At 39.5% G+C, this 26,262-nt stretch overlaps 2 protein-coding genes and 1 long non-coding RNA gene across 9 annotated transcripts in view; 1 reads left to right on the forward strand and 2 right to left on the reverse strand.

Moving 5' to 3' along the window:
- The window catches only part of LOC147560347 (cysteine-rich receptor-like protein kinase 10), a 101,518-nt gene that overhangs the window by 2,862 nt on the left and 72,394 nt on the right, over nt 1–26,262 (forward strand). For 2 of the 7 annotated variants that reach the window (XM_086662529.1, XM_086662531.1), the window contains exons 7-8: nt 132–589; nt 20,778–20,835. The exons of 1 other annotated variant lie outside the window; for it this stretch is intronic. In XM_086662529.1, the coding sequence (XP_086518655.1) occupies nt 132–446 (315 nt within the window). In that variant the 3' untranslated portion in view covers nt 447–589; nt 20,778–20,835. Of the gene's footprint in view, nt 1–32; nt 601–20,777; nt 20,836–26,262 lie in introns of those variants that run through there. 4 more of the 7 variants (XM_086662530.1, XM_086662534.1, XM_086662535.1 and 1 more) reach the window with 4 other exon arrangements.
- On the reverse strand, nt 12,483–13,613 carry LOC147560348 (uncharacterized). Its single transcript, XR_015234798.1, has 2 exons — nt 12,852–13,613; nt 12,483–12,756 (listed from the first exon to the last, which is right to left on the reverse strand). It is a non-coding gene; the product is annotated as an uncharacterized LOC147560348 (long non-coding RNA).
- LOC147560349 (cysteine-rich receptor-like protein kinase 10) lies at nt 22,414–25,476 on the reverse strand. The gene is made up of 7 exons (XM_086664471.1): nt 24,645–25,476; nt 24,248–24,373; nt 24,005–24,126; nt 23,713–23,923; nt 23,171–23,408; nt 22,928–23,078; nt 22,414–22,813 (listed from the first exon to the last, which is right to left on the reverse strand). Exons 1-7 carry the CDS (start codon nt 25,474–25,476, stop codon nt 22,499–22,501), a joined length of 1,995 nt encoding a protein of 664 aa, XP_086520597.1. The 3' UTR covers nt 22,414–22,498.

The following is a 26,262-nucleotide window of genomic DNA, read 5'->3' on the forward strand; positions in this document are numbered from 1 at the left end:
AACTTTGTATCCGTAGAGCAAGGTGTCAACAGTGAGGACAACTTCGGTAACTGCTAAAGATTGAGTCGTTCTATAATTAATTGAAATGAGTTCACTATAACAACCTCAAGCAAACAAAAAATTATTTGCAGGCTTGGAGACATTGGGAAGAAGGGACATCAATAGACTTGTTAGACGCAAGGTTGAGGGAGAATTGTTCTACAGTAGAAGTGAGAAGGTGCATCCACATTGGGTTATTATGTGTTCAAGAAGATGTATCTGAGAGGCCAACGATGACATCGGTTATCAATATGCTCAATAATCATTCTACCATTCTCTCAGTACCTTCACCACCGCCTACTCTGTTTATGCATAACTCAGAGGAAGTTAACACCAATATCACAGAGAGAGAGAGCGAAAACGCGACTGTGAATGGGTTATCAATGACTCAATTTTACCCTCGCTGATTCTTAATTTATTATATGTAAAGACCTATACTTCAAACATTATTTATCGTTCTGTTCAGTGTATATATAGACAAGAAACTATTCTTAATTTAAATATTTGGGATGAACAAGAAACTGCAAAAACAAGGAAAGTAATGAAGAAAGTCAAACCCAACCACCATGTTGTCGTCAGATTGGGGTATAGTTTTAGAGATCGATTGCAGTAGTAGGCAGTGGTAGTGACGGTAGCCATGGTGGTGATAATATAATAAACTAAATGAGATAATTGGTCAACAGTTATCGTTTTTACCTACCGTAGTTGTGGAATTCAATATCGTTTGGTAAGTTAGAAGACTTGATGTTTTTTAGGTTTATAAATTTGATTGACTTGGATGAAATGAACGTTAACTTTTATGTATTTGACACTATATCATTAGAGGCCACCTTAGCGCAGAACTACAATGTTGAGTAATCTTTTACGACTTGGATGAAATGAACGTAACTTTTATGTATTCGGACATGCTATATTCGACTGTAAGTTAGAATTATTTGACAAAACAAGTTATAAAGTGCATATTATGTCATTGTTTTTGTAATAAGTACACTTTAAGAGAGCTCAAAAGTTTTTTCGTGGAAGACCCGAAGTAGTACCTTTGAAATAAAAACTAATCGTAGGTCTTTTCGTGTGGATTACTTGGTGGCTGGTTGACCAATTATCTCATTTCTAAAATGAGTAGTTGGTCTTCCGTTGTCGTCAGATTGGAATCCACCATTGTTAATAAACTAAATTAACGAAATAAAACTGATAAAATAACGATAAACAATAAACTTGATTAATAACTTGATTAATAATAAACTTGGTTGATAATATTCTCTGATCTGATTAACAAGGACAGACCTGACTGCCTTTTATAGGAACTTAGAAACATCTAGATAGACTCAAATTAGGATTCCTAAATATCAAAGATACTCAAACATAGAAACTTCTAAACCTAGACTTAGTAGGAAATACTAAAACATGGAAACTCCTAAACTCTAACCCTAATGGGCTCGGCCATGAGGCCCTTTAACTAGTTCGGCTGTGAGACCCATCTTGATGGTCTCCATCATACTCCCCGACCGAGAACGAACTTGCCCTCAAGTGAGACTCAACAATGCAATCCTTAATTCCCACTTCGAGCGAATAGTGCATTGGGGTTGAAGGACACCCACTTGGACGAAATCATTAGCTTCAATCTCATAGTGCAAAGAATCTTGCAAAAATAAATGTACGAAAGAAACTTCCAACAAATTGCAACATCTCCCGTCATCTTTTAATTTGATGAAGAAGACCACAAACACCACATAATACTTTATAGAAAAATCAACCTTGAGTTTCTTCACTTGAACGATCTTCCCGCGTTCATCTTCATGATGTTTATAAACCAGAGTTAATCCATCACACTTCTCGAATTGGTGGACTCTGAAAATACCAAAAGTATTTTTACCATAAAACTGAAGTCGAGCCACTTCCTTAATAATCCCATTGAAGTCGTCACGTAAATTACCAAGCGCAAATTGACAGTGTCGCCAATATTCATCAAGCTGGATAGTCTCATCAACAAATTCGACATTTGCGAACCTCCAACGTTGAGATTCGGGGATGATATTTGGATTGTTTCCTTTGTCTTCTCTGAATATATTAATAACCAACAATTTCTCTCTCTTTAATTCTTCTTCTTGTTCTTCAATCTTTGTCTCCACATATGAAAAATATTCATCTAAAGGAAGAAAAACATACCTAAAGATGCTTTTCAATGTAGTCCAATCGTCGACGAATTTTTTTCCTTGATCAATGAATCTCCATTGCATCTCGTTGAATTTTTCATAGACTCTTTTAGACAAGTGTTGTTCGATGACAAAAACCTTATCTTCGTCATGGACTTCTTAGTTTATAAACCAATCTTCCATCTGTTGAATCCAAAAATCTATATGATATTGATAATCAAACATAGGAATTTTGGAATCGACATTAATTTTGTTTTGATCTTTTCGATCAACATAGATTTGTTGTGCATCTCTTAAAGGACAGACCTGACTTCCTTTTATAGGAATTTAAAAACATCTAGATAGACTCAAATTAGGATTCCTAAATATCAAAGATACTCAAACATAGAAACTTCTAAACCTAGACTTAGTAGGAAATACTAAAACATGGAAACTCCTAAACTCTAACCCTAATGGGCTCGGCCATGAGGCCCTTTAACTAGTTCGGCTGTGAGGCCCATCTTGATGGTCTCCATCAATACTAGTTTAGCATAGCAAATGAAAGAAATGAATTACATCAGAAACTATCTATAAGTACATAGCTTAGCAAGTTTTGAGCTCCTTCTGATCCATAAAAAGAGTTGTTCCTCCGACCGCTCCAGATCTCTAAAACTAAGACACCGAAACTAAATTCATCCGATTTCACAGAAAAGTGTCCATGCATTGCGTACTCTGGAGCCATATATCCACTGCATATCGGTTTCAAATGAAACAATTTTAGTTTTTCGAACAATTTTATTTAAAAAGTATCTATTGGTTTAAGGTCCAAACGATTACTATGTCCCAACTATTCTTTCTGTACTCGCTACAGTTTGGTTCACCAAGAACGTCCTAGCCATGCCAAAATCTGCAATTTTAGGATTCATTTCTGCATCTAATAATACATTACTAGCTTTGAGATCTCGATGGATAATTTTAAGTCGGGAGTCCTCGTGAAGATAGAGAAGACCTCGAGCAATCCCCCCAATAATCTTGTATCGGCTCTCCCAATCCAATAGCGTCCGTCGAACCAGATCTACACTCATCACACTAAGTGATCAAACTATGAAACAATTTGCACACGAAACGACAAATCAGCTGGCCTATCGGGTCATTAAACAGGTTGGGCCTAACCATGGCAATAGGTAAGAAGGCAGCAGCCTGGATCTGGTATAGGCCAGGGGCCGTCCGACCTGTCCAAACCACAGGCCGAGACCAAGCCTGTCTTGAGCGGTTAAATCTCGGGCCAGACAACCAATCTTACGCCATTATTTAGATTTATGGTGAACATTCATTACATGAATTAGAGAGTAACAAACCGAAAATGAATTGATCGAGGCTTGCGTTTGGCATGAATTCATAGATGAGTAATCTTTCTTCTTGGTCTAAGCAGAAACCTAAAAGCCTCACAAGATTCCGGTGCTGAAGTTTCACAACTAATAGAGCTTCATTCTTGAACTCTTCTTCACCTTGACATGAATTCTTAGAGAGCCTTTTCGCAGCTATTTCCTGACCGTCAGGAAGTGTACCCTGTGAAAAAAAGAAGTCCACTTCAATAAATTGATCTACTCGAATGACAGAAAGGTGTCTCTTAGGATTTTTTTAATACCTTGTATACAGAACCAAAGCCTCCTCGCCCAAGCTTATTATCATAGGAAAAGTTGTTTGTGGCAGCTTTTATCATTACAAAGCTGAACTGCAAAGATTCATCTCTTCGAATCTTGTCGACACCTTTAGTAGAATAACAAACGAAGGAGTTGTGTAAATAGTCTGGAACGACTACTGGCTACTTAATATCGATGAATTTGGAGATGATGATAAAGAAAGAAATAGCCATTTCTAATTAATACCTTTAAAATGTTCTTCTACTTTGGTTGTTCTTAAGCAGAAGTACCATATGGAAATGTGAAAATAATAATACGAAGATAGTGATAATGGTAAAACCAAACTAATGATAACTCTTGCACTGAAATAATATTAAGAATCAAAGGTGTTTTTATTTATGTGGTGAACAATTATATATAGAGAATTACAATGGAGAAGTTTACATAAGAGAGGGAATTAAAATAAGGAACTATAATTACATGTATGGAAACAACCTAAATCTAATTACAAATAGTAAGGAAGTAAAATCTTTTCTTCATTCTTCTTTCTATGTTGAGATAGTTGATTGGATTTGAGAGGCAATATTGCCAATCGCCTAATTACGTCATTACCCCCCCGCAAGTTGGAGCGGAGGAAGAAAGTTGAGTCAAGCCTAACTTGGGAAGTAACTTGTGAAACTGGTCAGAACCCAAAGGCTTTGTAAAAATATCAGCCACCTGATCGGTGGTACGAACATGAGAGATCTGAATAAGACCACTTTCAAGCTTCTCACGAACAAAGTGGCAATCGAGTTCGATATGCTTCGTGCGTTCGTGAAAAACTGGATTGGCAGCTATATGCATAGCCGCCTTATTGTCACAGAAGACCTGAAAGGGTTCTGGAATTGAAATCCGAAGGTCCTGGAAAAGGTATTTCAACCATTGGAGCTCGACGGTAAGGAAACCAAGGGCACGATATTCTGCCTCAGCGGATGATCGGGAGACGGTCGGTTGTTTCTTAGATTTCCAAGACAACGGACTCGCACCAAGCATTGTGAAGTAGCCGGTGGTGGAACGGCGTGTAATGGGGCAGCTGGCCCAATCAGAGTCAGTAAAACCCGAAAGTGTCAGAGAGCTAGAGGATGAAAGGAGGATCCCATGATCGAGGGTCCCCTTTAAATATCTTAACACTCGAGTCGCTGCATCCATATGTGTTGAACGGGGATGCTGCAATTGACTTAGATAATTCACTGAAAAGACGATATCAGGCCTCGTTACAGTGACATATAGAAGTCGACCAATTAGACGTCGGAAAGAAGTGGGATCGTCTAACGATGTGCCATCTGTAGGTAACAATTTCAAATGTTGTTCCATAGGAAATAAACTCGGTTTTGCACCGAGAAGTCCAGAATCACGGATAATATCTAAAGTGTATTTCCGTTGACAGAGGAAAATACCCTTAGGGGACCTAGATACTTCTAGGCCTAAAAAATATTGAAGTCGTCCGAGATTTTTAAGAGAAAATCGTTGCTCGAGACGGTGTCGAAGGGAGTCAATTTCCTTGTTGTCATTGCATGGCATGATGATATCATCTACATAGACAAGAATATAGATAGTAGTCGGACCATTAAAATAACTAAAAAGAGAATGGTCTGACGAAGATTGAGAAAAACCTTCGGCTTTTAAACCAGAGGAAAATTTGGCAAACCATTGCCTAGAAGCTTGTTTCAAACCACATAATGATTTGTTCAAGCGACAAACTCTAGTGTCACCTTTGTTGCTAAAACCTGGAGGAATGGTCATATAGACTTCTTCTTCCAAGTCTCCTTGGAGGAAAGCATTATTGACATCTAACTGATGCAACAACCATCCTTGGATAGACGCAAGGGATAAGAGGACACGAACAGTTACCAATTTGGCAACTGGAGCAAAAGTATCATGATAGTTGACACCTTCAACCTGGGTATACCCTTTGGCGATGAGGCGTGCCTTATAACGTTCGATGGATCCATCCGAACGATATTTAATTTTGTAAACCTACTTACAACCAATGGGTTTCTTGCCAGGTGGCAAGGAAGTCAGAGACCAAGTATTATTAGTCTCGAGGGCTGAAATCTCTTTAGTCATCGCCTCACGCCATTCTGGAGAAGCAGAGGCGATTTTGTAAGATTTGGGTTCTTCCGTGGTGATGACAGAAGTGAGAAAAGCCTTATGAGAAGGACTAAAACGGTCGAAACTTATATAGTCGACCAGTGGATAAGGACTTTGCGAAGATGTCGTTTCTGAACTAGAAAGATTATAGTCAGCCAAATAAGCAGGAGGATTCCTAACACGAATAGGTCGTGTAGGATTACCAGATTCCTCGACAGGAGAGTCAAGTGGTGAAGTGTCACTAGTGGTAGAAGGCCGGGGAGAAGCGGAAGCAGAAAAGTCTGGAGAAGATGCATTATCCGAAGAAGCTATGGGCACCTCTACAGGAGATGGTGAAGATAAATCCTCGCTGGAATCAGAGGGAGTCAGAGGCCCAACCGAAATAGATGGCGTTGACTCAATAAAAGGTAAACGAGGAGAATCAACCGAAGGCGAGGGAGAAGACTCGACCATCGGTGGAGGTGAAAAAATATTGTGTCGCGACGGAGACTGAAAAATGTCGGGAGAAGGCACATGGTCATCCAAAATATTCAAAGGAGTAAAAAAGTGTGAGTCAGATGGAACATCAGTAACCGACTCAAAAGGAAATTTGTTTTAAAAAAAGGTTACGTTTCGAGAGTCATAGAGAGTTTTAGTCTCTAGGTCATAAATGGTGTAACCCTTCCTTCCATAAGGGTACCCAATAAAGATTCCTGGTTTAGCTCGCATGTCAAATTTATTAGTAGCTTTGACATTATGGGCAAAGCACACACACCCGAAAACACGGAGGGTCGAGTAGTCTGGTGGAGTATCATATAAGACTTCATAGGGTGACTTAAGTGATAAAATTGGAGTTGGCATCTGATTAATTAAGTAAGTTGCCATTTTTAGACACTCACCCCAAAAATTAAGGGGAAGATTAGCTTGAAATCGCAGAGCACGAGCGACATCCAACAAGTGTCTATGTTTGCGTTCAACGACCCCATTTTGTTGTGGAGTATGAACGCAACTGCGTTGGTGGATAATACCATTCGACTGAAACCAAGACTGTAAGTCATTAGTGAGAAATTCAGTTCCATTATCGGAACGAAAAGTCTGAATAGGGCAGGTAGAGGTGGTTGCCGAATCAGAAGAAATGGACTTAATAGTCTTTTGATATTGTTTAATTGTGAAATTGAAGAAATATTCTAAGTATTTCTTAGTCTCAGATTTGGACTGCATAAGAAATGTCCAAGTATATCTGGAATAGTCATCAACTAACGTGAGAAAGTATCGCTTATTTGTGAGCGAAGGAACAGGGAAAGGTCCCCAGATGTCAGCATGAACTAATTGGAAAGGAAAAGTACTAACTGTTGTACTTTTATGAAAAGGAAATTTAGATTGCTTAGCCATAGGGCAAATTGTACAGTCATGCGTGGAGTCGAAGCGAATAAAATCAAATCGTTGAGATAAGTGTTTAAGGCGATTCAAACTTGGATGTCCTAGTCGGTGGTGCCAAATGTCAAGCGACTTATGTAGAGTAAGTGCTTTAGAGTCACGACGTAAAATATAGAGGTCGCCAACCTCATCAGCCTGCCCAATCAGGCGGGTTGTCAAAACTTCCGTAAAGACACAGTGCGAAGGTGAGAAAGTCGCAAGACAATTTAAAGATTTACATAATTGTCGTACAGAAATCAAATTAAACTTGAAACTAGGAATATGATAAACATTTTCGATATGTAAAGAGTCAGAAAAAATTACTTTACCGATATGTGTAACGGGAAGGGTTCTCCCATCAGGAATTTGAACGTAAAGTGATGGAGGAGCAAGTTCGTACGAACTAAAACACTGTAATGAAAAGCAGACGTGGTTTGAAGCTCCACTATCGATAATCCACGAAGTAGGGTGAATGGAAAGAATAGTTCCCGAGAAAAGTGTCGTAGCCGTAGGGCTAGAGTCACCAGTATCTATACCGGGAAAAAGAATCGATCTCAATAAAGGAGAAGGAATATAAATCATGGGTTGACAAAAATTATTAGAAAACCTCGAGAGAATAAATTTTAAGAGTCTGCTAAAGAAAAAGTAATTATGGGAAATAGGTTGAATAAGTGATAACTCAAGTGTCATTGTCGGTTGAGTCGACAAGTAAGGCATTGTCGAAGAAATGTCAAATATTGACGGAAGGAGCGACAACAAAAATAATATTGTTGTGTTTAAAATTGACAAGAAAATCATTGTCGAAATGCTAAAATATTTGGTAAGAAATAACAACCAAAATGATGGTGATTCGTCAGACATGATTAAAAGTCGTTTGAGAAAAATAAGATAATCACAGATTTAGAAGTCCGGAAATAGGTCAAACAGTGAACATATATAAAAATATAGAAACTGATGAAAGCGACAATTGTGTTAAAAAACAGAAACTGTGACAAATAAAGTATTGCAACAGTGTTATTCGGGACAGGAAATTCTTAATAGTACCGTCACAAATATGGATTGATGTTTTGATCAATTTATGATCGAAAAACAAAGTCTGCATACGGATGATATGGTCGTGAGAAGGTGGTTGCTTTTGTCAATATGTGTCTTAAACAAGGCAGTAAATGATTTTAATCAAAACATTAAGTAGTTTTAATAATCAAACAGTAAAACATTAATTAGTTTTAAAATCAAAACCGTAAGTGGAACACTATGGTTTTAAAATCAAAACAGTAAGTGGGACACTATGATTTTAAAATCAAAACAGTAAGTAGTCAAAACACTATGGTTTTAATCAAAACATGAAGTGGTTTTAATCAAACTGTAAGTGGTTTAAATAGAAGATGATTAGGTTTCCTAGATAGTCTAGTGAGAGAAGGTTTTGTGAAGGAAATCTAATTAATAAGAGAGTAAACAACAGAAGCAAAACGGTCTATGGGTGTTGAAACAGTAGTCAGCTTCGTGGTTGAAATGAATCGGTGATTGTAAAAGCAACGATTCTTGCGTAGATGTGGCCGACTGAAATGAGCAAACCCTAGAGGTTGTGCGAAATCGTTTCTTCTCTTGGGAAGAACAAAGTGAGTCGGACCTTATTGGTCGGATTATGCTAAGTGATTCAGGTTTGGTCTGAATGAAAAAAAAAATCGAAATCTTAGACAAAGATTTGGTAATAGTGTCAAAAATTATTGTTAGGAAAAGACTGACCTTTGAGTGCAGATAAGAAGCTTAGAGATGTCGAAAAGAATTCCCAAATAAGATCGAAACAACGAAATCCTTATGCTCGTGATACCATGTGAAAATAATAATACGAAGATAGTGATAATGGTAAAACCAAACTAATGATAACTCTTGCACTGAAATATTAAGAATCAAAGGTGTTTTTATTTATATATAGAGAATTACAATGGAGAAGTTTACATAAGAGAGGGAATTAAAATAAGGAACTATAATTACATGTATGGAAACAACCTAAATCTAATTACAAATAGTAAGGAAGTAAAATCTTTTCTTCATTCTTCTTTCTATGTTGAGATAGTTGATTGGATTTGAGAGGCAATATTGCCAATCGCCTAATTACGTCATTAGGAAATGATAGATATCACTGCTATAACGGAAGGAATGATTATAAGCACGAGAAGCTTAGATAATTTTTTCCCTTCCCTGCAACAAATATTAATGAAATCCTGTAAGTTAAACATGAAAGTATTGAAATAAACAATGAGTCTAATCCTCATATACATGACTTACTGCTGGGTGGTGCTGGTGCAGTGCTGGTCGTTGGTGGTGCAGTGCTGGTAGAGCCGTGGCTGAGAATTTGAGGGCCCAGGGCGAAATTTAATTGTGGGCTTTTCGTACATAAATAAATTACGTTCACAAAATCGAACAAAATGTAAGATGATGAAAATCATTAGTGATTCACATGTGTATTTATGTATTATTAATTTTTTGTTGAAAAAACATTTAACTTTCTATTTCTTAAAAAACACTTCAAAAATTAATGAAATACACCTAATATAAGAATGGTTAAGACAAAGTGTAGTGAAGTAAAAATAGAGATTGACTTAGCAATTATATTCTCATCCAAAAGAAAATCAATGTAGCCATCAGGATTTGAACCCGCGTCAAAAACATGGACGAACATCACCATTCCAACGGAGCTACTAGTAGTTAGATGATTAAGGTGATATTGTAAGTTATATAAACTCTGGCCCTTTAATAGAAAGTGGGCCCTTTTGAGGTGGGGGCCCAGGGCGGACGCCCTGCCCGCCCCCCCTCAAACACGGCTCTGAGTGCTGGTGGTCGGTGGTGCAGTGCTGGTCGTCTGTGGTGCAGTGCTGGTCGTCGGTGGTGCAACCATTTTATCTTGAAAAAACGGATGTATCTCAAATCTAGAGTAACAACTCGGTCGAATAACTTTGCCACCTGCGCTCCCAGAACAACATTTTGGAAACAAAGAGATTACCCCGCGAAGACATCTATTGCAGTCACTCGATGATATATCAAATGTGCACTGCGCTAGAACATATAGCTTCTGGGTGTTGGTAAAATTGGCTTTTTTAGTTGCAAATTTAGATGAAGAAGTAGAACCATCAGAAGTAGCTTCCCAAACAAGATCATTCAGTAACCCACCTAAAGTTTGATTGAACTGATTTGGGTTGCTGACGCTTACAGTATTCTTCAAGTTAACTTCAGGGCTTTCTTCCATGGTGGAAAAATAAGATTTGTTTGAGTATCGTACCATACAATCATTATACCATATGATTGCTTGCTTAGAGGTTGGACACCTTCGTGTTATATCTTGAACGGTTGTATCTACACAATCCCTGCATTCGTCGTTTGTTATATTGCCTCTACATTGTACAGATCCGTAAACGACATCCGGGCTCTGGCCTATGGTGTTATTATAGTAGTATCCTTTACCTATGGCCAGTTTGATGTGGTATGAGGATAGAGAACTGAGAAGGAGATTGATGTTAGTCTGAAATACACTTTTATCACTGTAATTACCTCCTAAACAATAGTGATAAACATAATAACTAGGGAATGATTCTGATTCTTGTGCGATGGTGGTAAAGCTATAAAATTGTATGGTAATGGTGATGATCAGAAACAAAAACCTACCCATTGAATATGATGGGACTAGAATACTGATTGAGATGAGTTTTAGACTTGTAGATAGTCAATGCTTCAAAGGGTAAAGTAACAAGACTTGTAACAATCTTTTTTCCAACCAATTATATATGCACAACATATCATTTTAATTGACACATATAGACCCTACTAACGTACGAGAGATCGTTCAATGATCTGACCTAGGTTTTGTGATGTCAGTGACATTCAAACAAAAAACTACAAGCTAGTTTTCTCAGATGATACTAAGGATGGACTAACCCCAGTACCTTTTCTCTAATGGGTAAACGGACAACGGTGGTAGGTAACATTTATGTCTTCTTCTATCTTACTTCTAGATAGTCAATGTTTTAACACCTATCACAATTATATCTTACTTCTAGACTTGTAACTCAATTTTTCTCCGACCAATTATATATACACAACATTTCATTGTAATTGACATATAGACCCTACTGATGTGCGAAAGATCGTTCAATTATCTGAGCTGGATTTTGTGATGTCGGTGACATTCGAACAAAAAAACCAAAAGCTAGTTTTCTCAGATGGTAATGAATAGGACTAACCTCAGTACCTTTTCTCTTATGGGTAATCGGTGGTGGAGGTGGTCTTTGGGCATTGTTGTGCTAGCTGTTGTTGGTGCAGTGCAAGCTGCTGCAGGTGTAATCATGTTATTATTATACAAAGGATATAAGTCATACCTAAGAAACAATTAGGTCGAATAGTTCAGTCGTCGCCCCAGTAATACACATAATGCAGTCAGCGGATGATATATCTGATGTCCACAGCACTAGACCATATACTCTATTAAGATCATTCAAAATTTGATTAAACAGATTTTGTGTTACTAATGATTGTCAGATTCAACATATACACTTTTTTTTCGTTGTCTTGAACTCCTACACGTACACAATTCCTGCACATTTCGACCGTTATTTTGCCTCTATATTTCCGTAAATGACATTTGGGGTCTGGCCAATGGTCTGCCCGTTTGACGTGGTTGATGGGTAGAAAAGCCAGGAAAGGGTCTAGGAAGCTCTTAACCGGAAGCTACATTCTTGATCTAAAAAAACCCACATTACATAATTAAGTTTAAAAAGAAAACGATAACCCACCTAAACTTTGATTAAACTGATTTGGGTTGCTAATGATCGTCAGATTCAACATATACACTTTTTTTTTGTTGTCTTGAACTCCTATACGAACACAATTCCTGCACATTTCGATCGTTATGTTGCCTCTATATTACTGTAAATGACATTTGGGGTCTGACCATGTCTTTGAACGCGGTTGATCGGTAGAAAAGCCCCGAAAGGGTTGACGAAGCTCTGGTATAGGCCATTAATTATCTCCTAATGGGTGGTAGCGAAGCTACATTCTTAATGTAAGGAATCCCACATCACATAATTAGTGAATACTAGTGTAAGTGAAAAAGAAAACGATAACTTGTTATAATTTGACAATTCAATTTAGAAGATGATGAATTGAGTAACTTGTAAATCCAATTTCATTATTTCATAAGCTACCCCTTACATTTTTAATATTTGGATTCCCCAAGAACAAGAAACTTCATGCCTAAGAAAAAGAATGAAAAACAATCAAACCCAAGCCTAAAACTACTAAAGAAAGACAGAGAGACTGACAGACAATTCAGTGAGCAATTCTTTATTAGGGTATGCTCAGTCTTGCCTTCTACTTCTTCTTCCATCATTTCTTCTTAGAACTCAATCGTCAGTCTTCAACTTCTGCAATTGACCCAAGAACAAAATTAAACAGTGCCATTAGAATTGTTAATTAACAAATAGTAATAAAGATTTAATCTTTCCTTTTTTCGTCTTACCTTATCAATATGATCATTTGTGGTTTCAGAATCAGGAATTGTTCGAATTGTTCCACCGGAGTTAGATAATGATGATGATGTCGGTATTTGCTGATTAGCAGAATCAAGATTGTTTTCGTCGTTGACATTAGAATTGGGCAAGATCGTCGGTGGAATAGTAATAGTAGTAGTATCTGGTGAAAATGGTGGTGTTGATGGTGGTGCAAATGGTGATGTTGGTGGTAATGGTGGTGTTAGATGAGAACCGAAGCCTTCGGAAATTATACCCCGTGGTGGATTCCGCGGTTGAGGACGGGATAGCATCTGCATTAATTCTTCATTATTAAATGGTTCACTAGAACCAAATTCACGACAAAGCTGTATAATTGGGAGGTTAGTATCCCATTAGTGGTGGCAGCGGTGGCGGCTGCGGTGGCCGAAGTTGGGGCAGCGGTGGAGGCAGTTGGGGCAGCGGTGGAGGCAGTTGGGGCAGTGGAGGTGGTTTCCTGTGTTGCAGTGACAGTGAAGGTTGTGGTCGGTCCATTGGTGGTGACCGTGACTTCTATCTTGAGGTTGTTAACAGTAGTGGTGGTGGTGGTGGTGGCAGGGCTTCTGAGGGGAAAGCCGCCATTGTTGGTGGTGATGGAGGCGGTGGTGGACCTTGTGGTGGTAGTGGGATTTGGAACCTGGTTGTTGTTCTCCATTTCCTTCTCTCTTTTTGATTCTTTCTTTCTTTCTCTCCCACTTCTTGATTTTGTATTGAGCAAGAGAAAATGGAGGATTGAAGTAGAAAATGGTTGTTATCTTTTATAGAGGAAGGAGAATTACTTTTCAAGAATCTAACTAACTAACTAACTAACTAACTAACTAACTAACTAATCTCAACTGCCTCTAACTAACTAACTAACTAACTAACTGTCATTATGAGAACTAATATGCATTTCTTTTTAGAGCAAGACCACGAGTCAGATCTCAGATCTGACTTATGAAAAAACAATCAGATATTTGAATTTTAATGCAATTAGATGGCACTTGACTTAATTACCCTTTATAAGCTTGTACTTGGTCTTCTCAAAGTGAAGGATTAATTTTCTAACTAAGCCAACACTCATCAGTCTTGACTAAGTTCAGACAATTGTTTTTGATTATCACCATTATCATACAATTAGGTAGCTTTATCATGACTACATTTGATTCTAACATAAATTCCCTTCTCAGTGGGCATAGGTAAAGGATACTACTATTTCACATGTCACTCATGATACATAGCTTAGCAAGTTATTGAGCTCCTTCTGATCCATAAAAAGAGTTGAATAGTTTTCTCAAGAGCTTTTGAATATAGATAGCCTACAGAAACCCTGCGCCTCCGCAAGGGAATGACCGAACAACCCCCCCTACAATGGTAACTTATCGAACGATATTGAGCTTCACAACTAGGGTAGTTAAAAACTTAACAAGTTGACGAGCGAACGTCCCACCACGTGCTTAAATCTTACTACTTTTAATCTTGAGCTATAATGGTGCAAACAGGTGTGTACGTGAAAAAATTATCGAGGGTACAATTCAGTCATCGATAACCCGTTCACAGTAGCATTTTCACCCTCTCTCAGTGTGATATTGGTGGCAAGTTCCTCATTACTATGCAGAAAAAGATGAGGAGGTGGTGAGGGTACAGGAAGAATGACAGAGTCGTTATTGAGCATGTTGATGACCGATGTCATAGTTGGCTTCTGGCACATTACTTGGGGAGGGGGTGGTGGTCATTTTATAAGTGTGAGGGGAAGTCCCAATTCTTGAGCTACAACTTCGATGTGATCGAGGAAGGTCCATGTAAGAGGCAGTTTCTAAAAATTGAAGAGGAGGTTTAAGAGGCAGCAATAGGCAGTTTCCAAATTGGGATGGTTTCCAATTTTTTGGCTCAATAGGCAGTTTCCAATTTTTTGGCTTATAATATATATAAATAGGGGTTGAGTGCTTTGTAACCACCACACCAACAACAAACACAACAACTCTTCTTTAGAGAGAGCTAGAGAGAGTGAGCAAGTTAGAGAGAAATTTTTTGTTCATAGTTTTGAGCGGTGTTAAATTTCTCGGTCGTCGAAGATTTAGTATAGAAGGTTAAAATCTATACGGTACCATCTTGGGACGAACTTGCGGGTTGTGTTAGTCGTCTTCATCTATCCTTCAATAAAGATTTCTTGTTCGCCCGAGGACGTAGGCTTTAAAGCCGAACCTCGTTAATTCTGTTCGCATATCTAGATTTTGGCTTAGCTTTACGATTAATCTTCATAATCGGATCAATTTCTAGGATAGGTTCGATAGCTTCCGCGACTTTCAGTTATAACAATTGGTACCAGAGCCTCGTTGAGATTGAACGAAGAAGAAGATGGGATCGAGAAGTAGTACGGTCAAAGCAGGGAAATATGAGATAGAGAAGTTCAATGGGAAAAACGATTTTTCTTCTTGGCGGATGCAGATGAAGAATCTGTTAATCTCGCAGAAATTACACAAGACGTTGACGGGAAAGAAACCAGGAGATATGTAAGATGAGGATTGGGAGGAGTTAGATCTCGAAGCACGGGCTACCATTATGTTGTGTCTTGAGAGGAACGTGGCGTTCCTAGTAGACGGAGAAACAACGGCGGCGGGTGTGTGGTTAAAGCTAGAAAGCAGTTTCATGACGAAAACTTTAACGAATCGGGTCTACTTAAAATCCAAATTATTCACATGTAGAATGGAAGAGGGTTCTTCTATTCAGGAATATGTGAATAGGTTTGACAGGATTATCTCAGATTTGAAGGATATTGATGTTAAAGTTGAGGATGAGGACCAAGCCCTCATATTGTTACTTTCATTGCCTAAATCCTATGAGAACCTTGTTCAAACTTTGATGCTTGTTGGTGATAGTCTAATTAGCATGGAAGAGACGAGAAATTCGCTATTAGCGGATGACCTTCGTAAGGTTGCTACTAGCAGTATGGCGTCAGGTGGAGTAGACAAGGAACAAGCACAAGGGTTGTTTGTAACGAGGGGGAGGAGTAATGAAAGGGGAAAAGGAAAGGGCGGGAAATCTAGATCCAAATCTAGAGGCTCTTTCAAGAAAACGTGCTTTAGTTGTGGTGAGCTTGGCCACTTTAAAGCGGCTTGTCCAAAGAGAAAGTTGAAGCAAAAGAACGAAGGCTACAAGGAGAAACAAGAGATGCAAGAGGCGGGATATGTGTCAGAAGAGGCGGATGAATGTTTCTCGGTGACAGAGATGTCTGAGAAAATCTTCGATAAGTGGATGCTTGATTCAGGGGCGTCACACCATATGTGTCCAAATAGGGAGTTGTTTACTACCTATAGGAGTATAGATGGTGGTACAGTTATACTGGGTGATGATAGTATATGTAAAACTGTGGGACTCGGAACAATACGGATCAAGATGCACGATGGAGTGGTGAGAACATTGACGGACGTAAGACACATACCCGATTTGCGGAAAAATCTAATTTCCCTTGGTGTGTTGGAGCGGAACGGCTGTAAGATAATTATAGAAAATGGCTCCATAAAAGTCGTTAAGGGTTCTTTGGTGGTAATGAGAGGTACTCGTTACGGTAATTTATACAAACTTTTGGGGACAACAATTACGGGAGATGTAGCAGTAGGAATCAGTGGAAGGGATCCAACGACTAGTACGAGGCTTTGGCATATGCGCCTTGGGCATATGTCAGAAAAGGGTCTATCTTTGATGTGCGGGAAAGGCTTGTTGAAGGACATGAAGAAGCCTTGCATGGAGTTTTGTGAGCATTGTGTGTTCGGGAAGGCACACAGGGTGACGTTCTCTACAAGCAAGCACAGGAGCAAAGAGGTGTTAGACTACGTACACACCGATGTCTGGGGACCGGCAAAGTTACCTTCCAAGGGTGGTTCCAGGTATTTTGTTACATTCGTTGATGATCATTCGAGATTTGTCTGGCTTTATTTTCTGAAGCATAAGAATGAGGTATTCAACACATTCCTGGTGTGGAAAGCAATGGTTGAGAACAAAACTGGTCGAAAGCTGAAGACGTTAAGGTCGGATAATGGGACCGAGTACACGGATGGGGCATTCAAGGAGTTTTGTAATCAGGAAGGCATTGTGAGGCACTGGACAGTAGTAAACACACCTCAGCAGAATGGAGTCGCAGAGAGATTGAACCGTACACTACTTGAGAAGGCTAGATGTATGCGCTCCAATTCGGGATTAGGCGTAGAATGGTGGGCAGAATCTGTTGCTACAGCTTGTTATATTGTGAACAGGTCTCCACATTCTTCTTTAGATGGCGGCATACCTTACGAGGTGTGGTCAGGTGAACATGCAGATTACGGGAGACTTAAGGTTTTCGGTTGTACGGCCTATTACCATGTTAAAGGTAACAAACTTGACAATAGAGCAAAGAAGGCAATTTTTTTAGGATATGCTACAGGAGTCAAGGGTTATCGGCTATGGTGTACGGAAGACAAGAAGTTTGTAATCAGCAGAGATGTGGTGTTTGATGAGTCATCTATTGTAGCTATGGCGAAAGCTACGGTGCCTAGTTGTGGTGATGTTGGGTCTACTAAAGCTCAAGTAGTGGAAGTAGAAGCCGAAGACCAACGGGTTTCTAGGAATCATGATCAGGTGGAGCATCAGGATAATACTCAGGATGAGGAAATTGATGAACCCGATCATGAGGAGGTTCAAGGGGAAGGTACACAAGTTTTACAACAACAATAGCAGGATGTTTCGGTACACACTAGGCCGAAACGGTTATATAAGCCGGTACAGAGGTTAGGGTCAGACAAACCTCTTAGGCATTACGGGCAGGCAAATGTGGTTGAATATGCACTCTCGGTGGAAGACGACGAGCGGGTCACCTTCAAACAAGCTATCGCCGCGGCAGAAAGAGAGAGTTGGTTGGTTGCTATGCAAGAAGAGATGGAGTCTCTTCACAAGAACCAAACATGGGAGGTTGTCCCATTGCCCGAAGGTAAGTCTGTTATTGGTTGTAAATGGGTGTACAAGAAGAAAGAGGATTCTTCCGAAATCAAGGGTACAAGGTATAAGGCAAGACTAGTGGCCAAGGGTTATGCACAGAAAGAAGGGGTCGACTACAATGAGATTTTCTCACCGGTCGTGAAACATACTTCTATTCGGGTGCTATTGAGTATTGTTGCTCACAGTGATCTTGAGCTGGAACAACTCGATGTTAAAACCGCCTTCTTGCACGGTGATTTGGAAAAAGAAATTTATATGGCTCAACCTGAGGGATACAAGGTTGAGGGCAAAGAAAATCAAGTATGTCGTTTGAGGAAATCTCTTTACGGATTGAAACAATCCCCTCGCCAATGGTACAAACGATTTGATTTTTTCATGCTAAAGCATGGTTTTCGCAGAAGTGACTATGATTGTTGTGTATACATCAAGAAGCTTCGCGAAGGTGACTTTATTTATCTCCTTTTGTATGTGGATGACATGCTTATTGCTTCTCGAAGCATGGTGGAGATAGATAAGTTGAAATCTCAACTCAGTCAAGAGTTTGAGATGAAAGACATGGCGCTGCAAAGAAGATACTAGGAATGGAGATTAAGAGAGAGCGGTCAAGTAAGAAACTGTACTTGAATCAGAAAGGTTACATCGAACGAGTAGTCTCTCGATTCGGGATGCAGAATGCGAAGGCGGTGTCAACACCTTTGGCACCACACTTCAGGCTCTCGGGAAAACAATCTCCCACTACTACGGTGGAGAAGGATCATATGGATCGTGTACCGTATGCTAGTGCAGTTGGCAGTTTGATGTACGCTATGGTGTGTACTCGTCCAGATATTTCACAGGCGGTCAGTGTGGTTAGCAGGTTTATGGCAAACCCGGGGAAGACACATTGGGAAGCTGTGAAGTGGGTCTTGAGGTACTTGAAGGGTACCGTTGATACGGGTTTGTGCTTTGGTGGAGACACATGTCAGGTAAGCGGTTATGTTGACTCGGATTATGCTGGCGATCTAGATAGAAGACGATCTACTACTGGTTATGTATTTAGGGTCCATGGTGCTCCAGTTAGTTGGCGATCGATGTTACAATCTACAGTTGCGTTATCTACTACGGAGGCCGAGTATATGGCTACGGCCGAGGGTGTGAAGGAAGCATTGTGGTTGTGGGGTCTTCTGGATGATCTAGGGATTAAGCAGGAGTGCGTAGATGTATGGTGTGATAGTCAAAGTGCGATCCACTTGGCGAAGAATCAGGTCCATCATGCTCGTACAAAGCATATCGATGTCAGGTATCACTTTGTACGAGATGTCATAGAGGAAGGTGATGTTTCTCTCATGAAGGTACACACAGATGAGAATCCCGCAGACATGTTGATTAAAGTGGTGACGTGTAGCAAGTTTCAGCATTGCCTGGAATTGCTACAAATCGGCTCGTGTTAAGTTGCCCGAAAGGGCGTAATGGCGACAAGGAAATCTTTATGTGAAGGGTTGGTAGAACTACGGTAGGCTTGATCCTGTAAAAGGGTACGTAGGCAACCATGGTTATATGGTGCAGTCGGATGAAGTTACAAGAAGCAGATATATCTTACAAGGAGTATCCTGGTGTTCGTCCAAAATTTGAAGTATATCAAATTGTGTACGAGGTGGAGAATTGTAAGAGGCAGTTTCTAAAAATTGAAGAGGAGGTTTAAGAGGCAGCAATAGGCAGTTTCCAAATTGGGATGGTTTCCAATTTTTTGGCTCAATAGGCAGTTTCCAATTTTTTGGCTTATAATATATATAAATAGGGGTTGAGTGCTTTGTAACCACCACACCAACAACAAACACAACAACTCTTCTTTAGAGAGAGCTAGAGAGAGTGAGCAAGTTAGAGAGAAATTTTTTGTTCATAGTTTTGAGCGGTGTTAAATTTCTCGGTCGTCGAAGATTTAGTATAGAAGGTTAAAATCTATACGGTACCATCTTGGGACGAACTTGCGGGTTGTGTTAGTCGTCTTCATCTATCCTTCAATAAAGATTTCTTGTTCGCCCGAGGACGTAGGCTTTAAAGCCGAACCTCGTTAATTCTGTTCGCATATTTAGATTTTGGACTAGCTTTACGATTAATCTTCATAATCGGATCAATTTCTAGGATAGGTTCGATAGCTTCCGCGACTTTCAGTTATAACAGTCCAAGACAACTTCGGGGTGAGGAAGGGCAAAAAAAAAATCAGTTTGATTGAACTGCTCTGGTACTGTATCTCAAATGATAGTGAAGGTGGATTAATTGAAGTACCTTAACATGCATTAATCATATATTTAAAGAAAGTATACATTTCTCCATCTCTTGAACTGCTATATCAACACAACCTCTGCATATTTCCTGTGTTATCTTGTCTCTGCATGAACAGAACTATAGGCATGACCGACAGTTTAGTAATAGGGAAATGTTAAAATCACAAAGGATTTTGACAAAAGAAGTTACGCAGCTGATGTAGCGGTTGTGGTTTGAAAGTTTGACTAAATCTAGGCCGTTGAGAGATGAATATCACAACCGCCACATGCCCACATCAATTGGGTAACTTCTCTTGTCAAAATCTTTTGTGATTCTAGCACTTCCGCAAGTCTAATGGTAGTTTCAAGAAGTTAGAATTAATTGTTGTCACTAATACCCTTATATTTTGAGTCAACTTACACGAAGAAGATTTTATAGCAGCCATCAGATGAGATCTCTATCAAACTCCTGATAAAAATGGACGGTCAGACTTATACCTCACGTAACCGACTGAGCTGTTTTATTATAATAGATTTGGGGTGCACGTGAAGCTGAAAAGCCAAAGAAGTAATGAAGAAAATCGAACCCAACCACCCGTGTTAGAGGTGCCCATTTGCTAATCATCATCACCATCTTTGTCGTCAGATTGAGACAAGATCTATTGGAGTAGTAGGCGGTGGCCATGGTGGTGATAGTATTATTAGGAAACTACACACGACTTATCCTTTGGCACGGTGCACATGAAACTTCTATTTCACATCATTTCAATAGGAAATATCTTCATAGCATACTTCATTGACCAAGACTTTAGTATCAAAATTATCACCACCATGGCCAAATTCACTACCACCATCTTTTACTCCAAGGGATCTTTTTCCAATCTGACAACAACGAAAGACCAACTACCCATTTTCGAAATGAGAGAATTAGTCAACCAGACGCCAGCCACCATATAATGGACACGTGAAGACCTAAAATTAATTTTTATTTGGAAGGTACAACTTTGGTCTTCCACGAAAAAACTTCTGAGCTCTCTTTCAGTGGACTTAGTACAAAAGCAATGACATAATCAGGAAAGACATAATCTGGAACGATTAACGTATACCTCAATGTGTATGCACTTCTGAGAATTTTTTGTCAAACAGTTCTCCCTTAAAGTTGAATCTAGCAAGTCCGAAGCCTTGCCTTCCTTCGGGTGTCTTCATGCTTGTAAAAGGTCATAATTTACTAAAGATTGTAGTTAGCAAGGTTAAGGTGGCCTATAACGATATTTTTTTATTTGAAATTGTCAACGGGATTTAGGGGCCCGACCCTTACAAAGAAAGAAACCAAAAAAGCTAAGACTAAGAAATCAAATAAACCATACTCTTACAACTCAAAACTGAACTAAGAAATAGAAAACAATGAAAATCTAAGGATGCCGCACTCTTATTACTCCTCTTTTGTCCTCCCGTATGAGCCTTTGTAACTCGTCCGGAAGTTCATTTGGTGTCATCTCAGTATAACCCACCTGTAAACTCATTTTGGAAAGAAAGTCTGCCACTTGATTTATTTCTCTATATAAATGTATTATTGAGCATTCCTCTAGTCGTACCCATAAATCTCTAATTTCTCGGACAATTCTCATAATCTGCCAAGGGGGTTCCTTGTCTAACTTTGTCAAGATTAAGACCGTGAGGGCTGAATCCGTGGCGATCTTAACCTTGGGCCTGTTATACTTGAGGGCGAGTTGAAGGCCCAGCAAAACCCCTTGCATTTCGTGCATCAGAACTGATACCCGAGTTGTCTTGACTGCTGCAGCAACAATGGGGTCCCCCTCTGAGTTTCGTAGGATGGCCCCGTATCCGCCCCACAATTCTGTGTATGATCCGTCCGTGTTTATGATAACCTCATCACCCAATGGGCCTTGCCATTTACATATGGTGGGTGCCTTAGAGTGTAAAGGAATTACCAGGTTCCACTTCGCTAATATCTGTTGGGCCTCACTTGTTAATTTCGGTGGTTGTTTCCAAGCGACCACTTTGATTTTAACCTCAGTAATTACTGTTTGAAGGATAGTGTGTGGTGGTTTATTGTGTTTCCGAAAGACCCTGTTATTTCTCTCACCCCAAATGTGGTAAACGTAGCCAGTGAATACCAGCCCACCCATTCTGCCTAGCAGTGTGCTTCCATGAATTTCGTGAAACATCAAGTTTTATAACTTATAGAACGATATTGAATTTCGTGATGGTGGTAGTTAGAAATTTAACTAGTAGCCGAGTGAACGTCCGTCCAACCACGTGGTGAATGGCTAATTGAGTGAAATTTCCATATTGAACTGCGGAAGTAGCAATCATGTTAGTTTTTAAAAGAAAAAGAGAAATAGCAGCAAACTAAACATAAGTATTTATTTTAATCTTGAGCTAAAATGATAAACATGTAAAAATTATCGAGGGTGCAATTCAGTCATTGATAACTCGTTCACAGTAGGATTTTCGCTCTCTCTCAGAGTGGAATTGGTGGCGAGTTCCTCATTACGATGCCGGAAAAGAGGAGGTGGTGGTGAGGGTACAGGAAGAATGGCAGAGTCATTATTGAGCATGTTGATGACCGATGTCATAGTTGGCCTCTCAGATACGTTTTCCTGAACACATAATAGCCCAATATGGATGCATCTTCTAACTTCCCCAATGGAACAGTTCTCTCTCAAAGTCGTATCTAACAAGTCTATTGCTGTCCCTTCATTCCAATGTCTCCAAGCCTGCAAAAACCCTCATGTTTGCTTAAATTGGTAGCAATGAACTCATGTCACTCGTGATACTAGTTTAGCATAGCAAATGAGAAAAAAATTACATTAAAAACTATCTATACGTACATAGCTTAACAAGTTTTGAGCTCCTTCTGATCCAGAAAAAGAGTTGTTCCTCCGACCGCTCAGGATCTCTAAAACTAAGACACCAAAACTAAATACATCCGATTTCACAGAAAAGTGCCCATGCATTGCGTACTCTGGAGCCATATATCCACTGCATATCGGTTTCAAATTAAACAACTATACTTTTTCGAACAATTCTATTTAGTTTAAAAAGTTCTATTGGTTTAAGGTTTGAACAATTACTATGTCCCGACTATTCTTTCTGTACTAGCTTCAGTTTGGTTCACCAAGAACATCCTAGCCATGCCAAAATCTGCAATTTTGGGATTCATATCTGCATCTAATAATACATTACTGGCTTTGAGATCTCGATGGATAATTTTAAGTCGGGAGTCCTCGTGAAGATAGAGAAGACCTCGAGCAATCCCTCCAATAATCTTGTATCGGCTCTCCCAATCCAATAGCGTTCGTCGAACCAGATCTACACACATCAGACTAAATAATCAAACTAGGAAACAATTTGCATACGAAACAACAAATATATTAGGAAACGAAAAATCAGCTTGCCTATCGAGTCATTAAACGGGTTGGTCCTAACCATGACAATAGCCAAGTAGGAAGCCTGGATCTGGTATAGGCCAGGGGCCGTCCGACCTGTCCAAACCACAGGCCGAGCAGGACCAAGCTTGTCTTAAGCGGTTCAATCTCGGGCCGGCCCAGCCAATAGTACGCCATTAGTTTTACTTATGGTGAACATACATTACATAAAACAGAGAGTAACAAACCGAAAATGAATTGATTGAGGCTTGCGTTTGGCATGAACTCATAGATGAGTAATCTTTCTTCTTCCTCTAAGCAGAAACCTAGAAGCCGCACAAGATTTCGGTGTTGAAGTTTCACAACTAATACAGCTTCATTCTTGAACTCTTCTTCACCTTGACATGAATTCTTAGAGAGCCTTTTCACAGCTATTTCCTGACCGTCGGGAAGTGTACCCTTAGTACAAAAAAAGAAGTCCACTTTAAGAAGTTGATCTACTCTAAGGATAGAAAGGTGTCTTTTAGGATTTTTTAATACCTTATATACAGAACCAAAGCCTCCTCGCCCAAGCTTATTATCATCGGAAAAGTTGTTTGTGGCAGCTTTTACCATTACAAAGCTAAACTGCAAAGATTCATCTAGTTGAATCTTATCGACACCTTTAGTAGAATAACAAAACGAAGGAGTTGCGTAAATAGTTTAGAACGTCTTTTGCCAACTTATATATCAATGAATTTGGAGATAATGATAAAAAAATAAATAGCCAATTCTATTTAATACCTTTAAAGTTTTCCTCTACTTTGGTTGTTCTTAAGCAGAAGCACCATATGGAAATGATAGATATCACTGCAATAACCGAGGGAATGACTATAACCACGAGAAGTTTAGATGATTTTTCCCCCTTCCCTGCAACAAATATTAATGAAACCCTGTAAGTAATAATAATAATATAGTTAAACATGAAATTATAAAACTAAATAATGAGTAGGTAAGGTTAATGAGTTTAATCCTTGTATACATGACTTATTGATGGGTGGTGCGGTGCTGATTGTCGGTGGTGCAGTGATGGTCGTCATTGGTGGAATTCTAGTGCTGGTCGGCGGTGGTGCAGTGCCAGTCGGCGGTGGTGCAATGCCAGTCGGCGGTGGTGCAGTGCCAGTCGGCGGTGGTGCAGTGCCAGTCGGCGGTGGTGCAGTGCCAGTCGGCGGTGGTGCAGTGCCAGTCGGCGGTGGTGCAGTGCCAGTCGGCGGTGGTGCAGTGCCAGTCGGCGGTGGTGCAATCATATTATCATCAAAGAAAGGATATATCTCATATCTAGCGTAACAACTCGGTTGAATAACTCTGCCACCTATGCTCCCAGAACAACATCCTGAAAGCTTAGAAATTGCCGTGCGAAAACATATATTGCAGTCACTGGATGATATATCAAATGTGCACTGGGCTAGAACATATACTTTCTCGGTGTTTGTAACATTGGTTTCTTTAGTGACAAATTTAGATGAAGAAGTAGAAGTAGCTTCCGAAACAAGATCATTCAGTAACCTACCTAAAATTTGATCGAACTGATTTGGGTTGCTGACTTTATTAATAGTCCTCCTATTAACTGCAGGCCTAGTTTCCATGATGGAGTAATAAGATTGGTTTGAGTATCGTACCATACAATCAGTATACCATATGATTGCTTGCTTAGAGGTTGGACACTTTTGTGGTATATTTTGTATTGCTGTATCAACACAATCCCTGCATATTTCGTATGTTATATTGCTTCTACACTGTAAGGATCCGTAAACAACATCCGGGCTCTGGCCTATGGTGGTATTATAGTATTCTCCTTCACGTAAGTCCATATTGATCTTGCCTGAGGATAGAGAACTGAGAAGGAGATCGATATTGGTCCCGAATGAACTTTTACCACTGTAATTACCTCCAAAACAAAAATCTTGTGCAATGGTGGTAAAGCTATAAAATTGTATGGTAATGGTGATGATCAGAAACAAAAACCTACCCATTTGGATTATGGAATTCTTCATCTGAAAAGAATAAACTATAATTTTCAAGTCTGAGAAATTGTTAAGATTGAATTTTAATGAAATCAGATGGACAATCCAAACTACTTAACTACTTAAGCGTGAGACTTAATTTAATTCCCTTTAAAAGCGAGTGCTTGGTCTTCTCAAAGTGAAAGATTTGTTTTCTACTAGCCAAGCCCTTTCAACAAAATAAAAAACTAGCCAAGCCCTTTCAACAAAAAAAAGACAGCCAAGTCCCTGTCTTACTAGACTTAGAAAATTCGTGTGTTTTTGTTATTGAGGACCACATTCAATCACTTGTAGAGGAGGGCCCATTCCCAACTTGCCAAAACTCTTACTAATGTTAGAGGACTTTGATTAAATGGCCAGAGTTTCGGACATTGTAATGAAGTAAAACGGGAGGTGCCTATAACAATAGAACCCCATCCCATTCCCAGTCGAACAATTCTCCCTCAAAGTCTCATCAACCTGTCAACAGATCCGGTTAGAAACCTTAAGGAAATACTCGATAAGGGCAGCAAAGCTACAGAAACATGGAAGATATACACCTATTTGCTCTGGGGATGGTGGAAACAGAGAAATGAGGTGGTTATAAATAACCAGACATTAGATCTAAAACGATGCTGGCTATCAACCAAAATGGAGCTCAGGTATTGTTCTTCCCCTTTAGCATCTTTCAATAACCCTAATTTTGTGCAGGAAGAGGAATGGATAGCACCAGATCCGGGTAAAATAAAAATCAATGTCGATGGAGCTTTTAAAGAG

This window comes from Eschscholzia californica, unplaced genomic scaffold (assembly GCF_041429995.1).
Source record: "Eschscholzia californica isolate CP2 unplaced genomic scaffold, dmEscCali1.0.p SCAF_2, whole genome shotgun sequence".
NCBI lineage: Eukaryota > Viridiplantae > Streptophyta > Magnoliopsida > Ranunculales > Papaveraceae > Eschscholzia > Eschscholzia californica.

Bases quoted from the DNA above. Each gene is read 5' to 3' on its own strand.
- LOC147560349 (XM_086664471.1), bottom strand. From the start codon at position 25,476: ATGGGTAGGTTTTTGTTTCTGATCATCACCATTACCATACAATTTTAT. The intron at 23,924-24,004 runs GTATTAAAAAAT...TTTTGTACTAAG, and splicing joins GCTTTGGTTCTGTATATAAG to GGTACACTTCCCGACGGTCA. The intron at 22,814-22,927 runs GTACGTATAGAT...GGGTTTTTGCAG, and splicing joins CTCAAAACTTGTTAAGCTAT to GCTTGGAGACATTGGAATGA.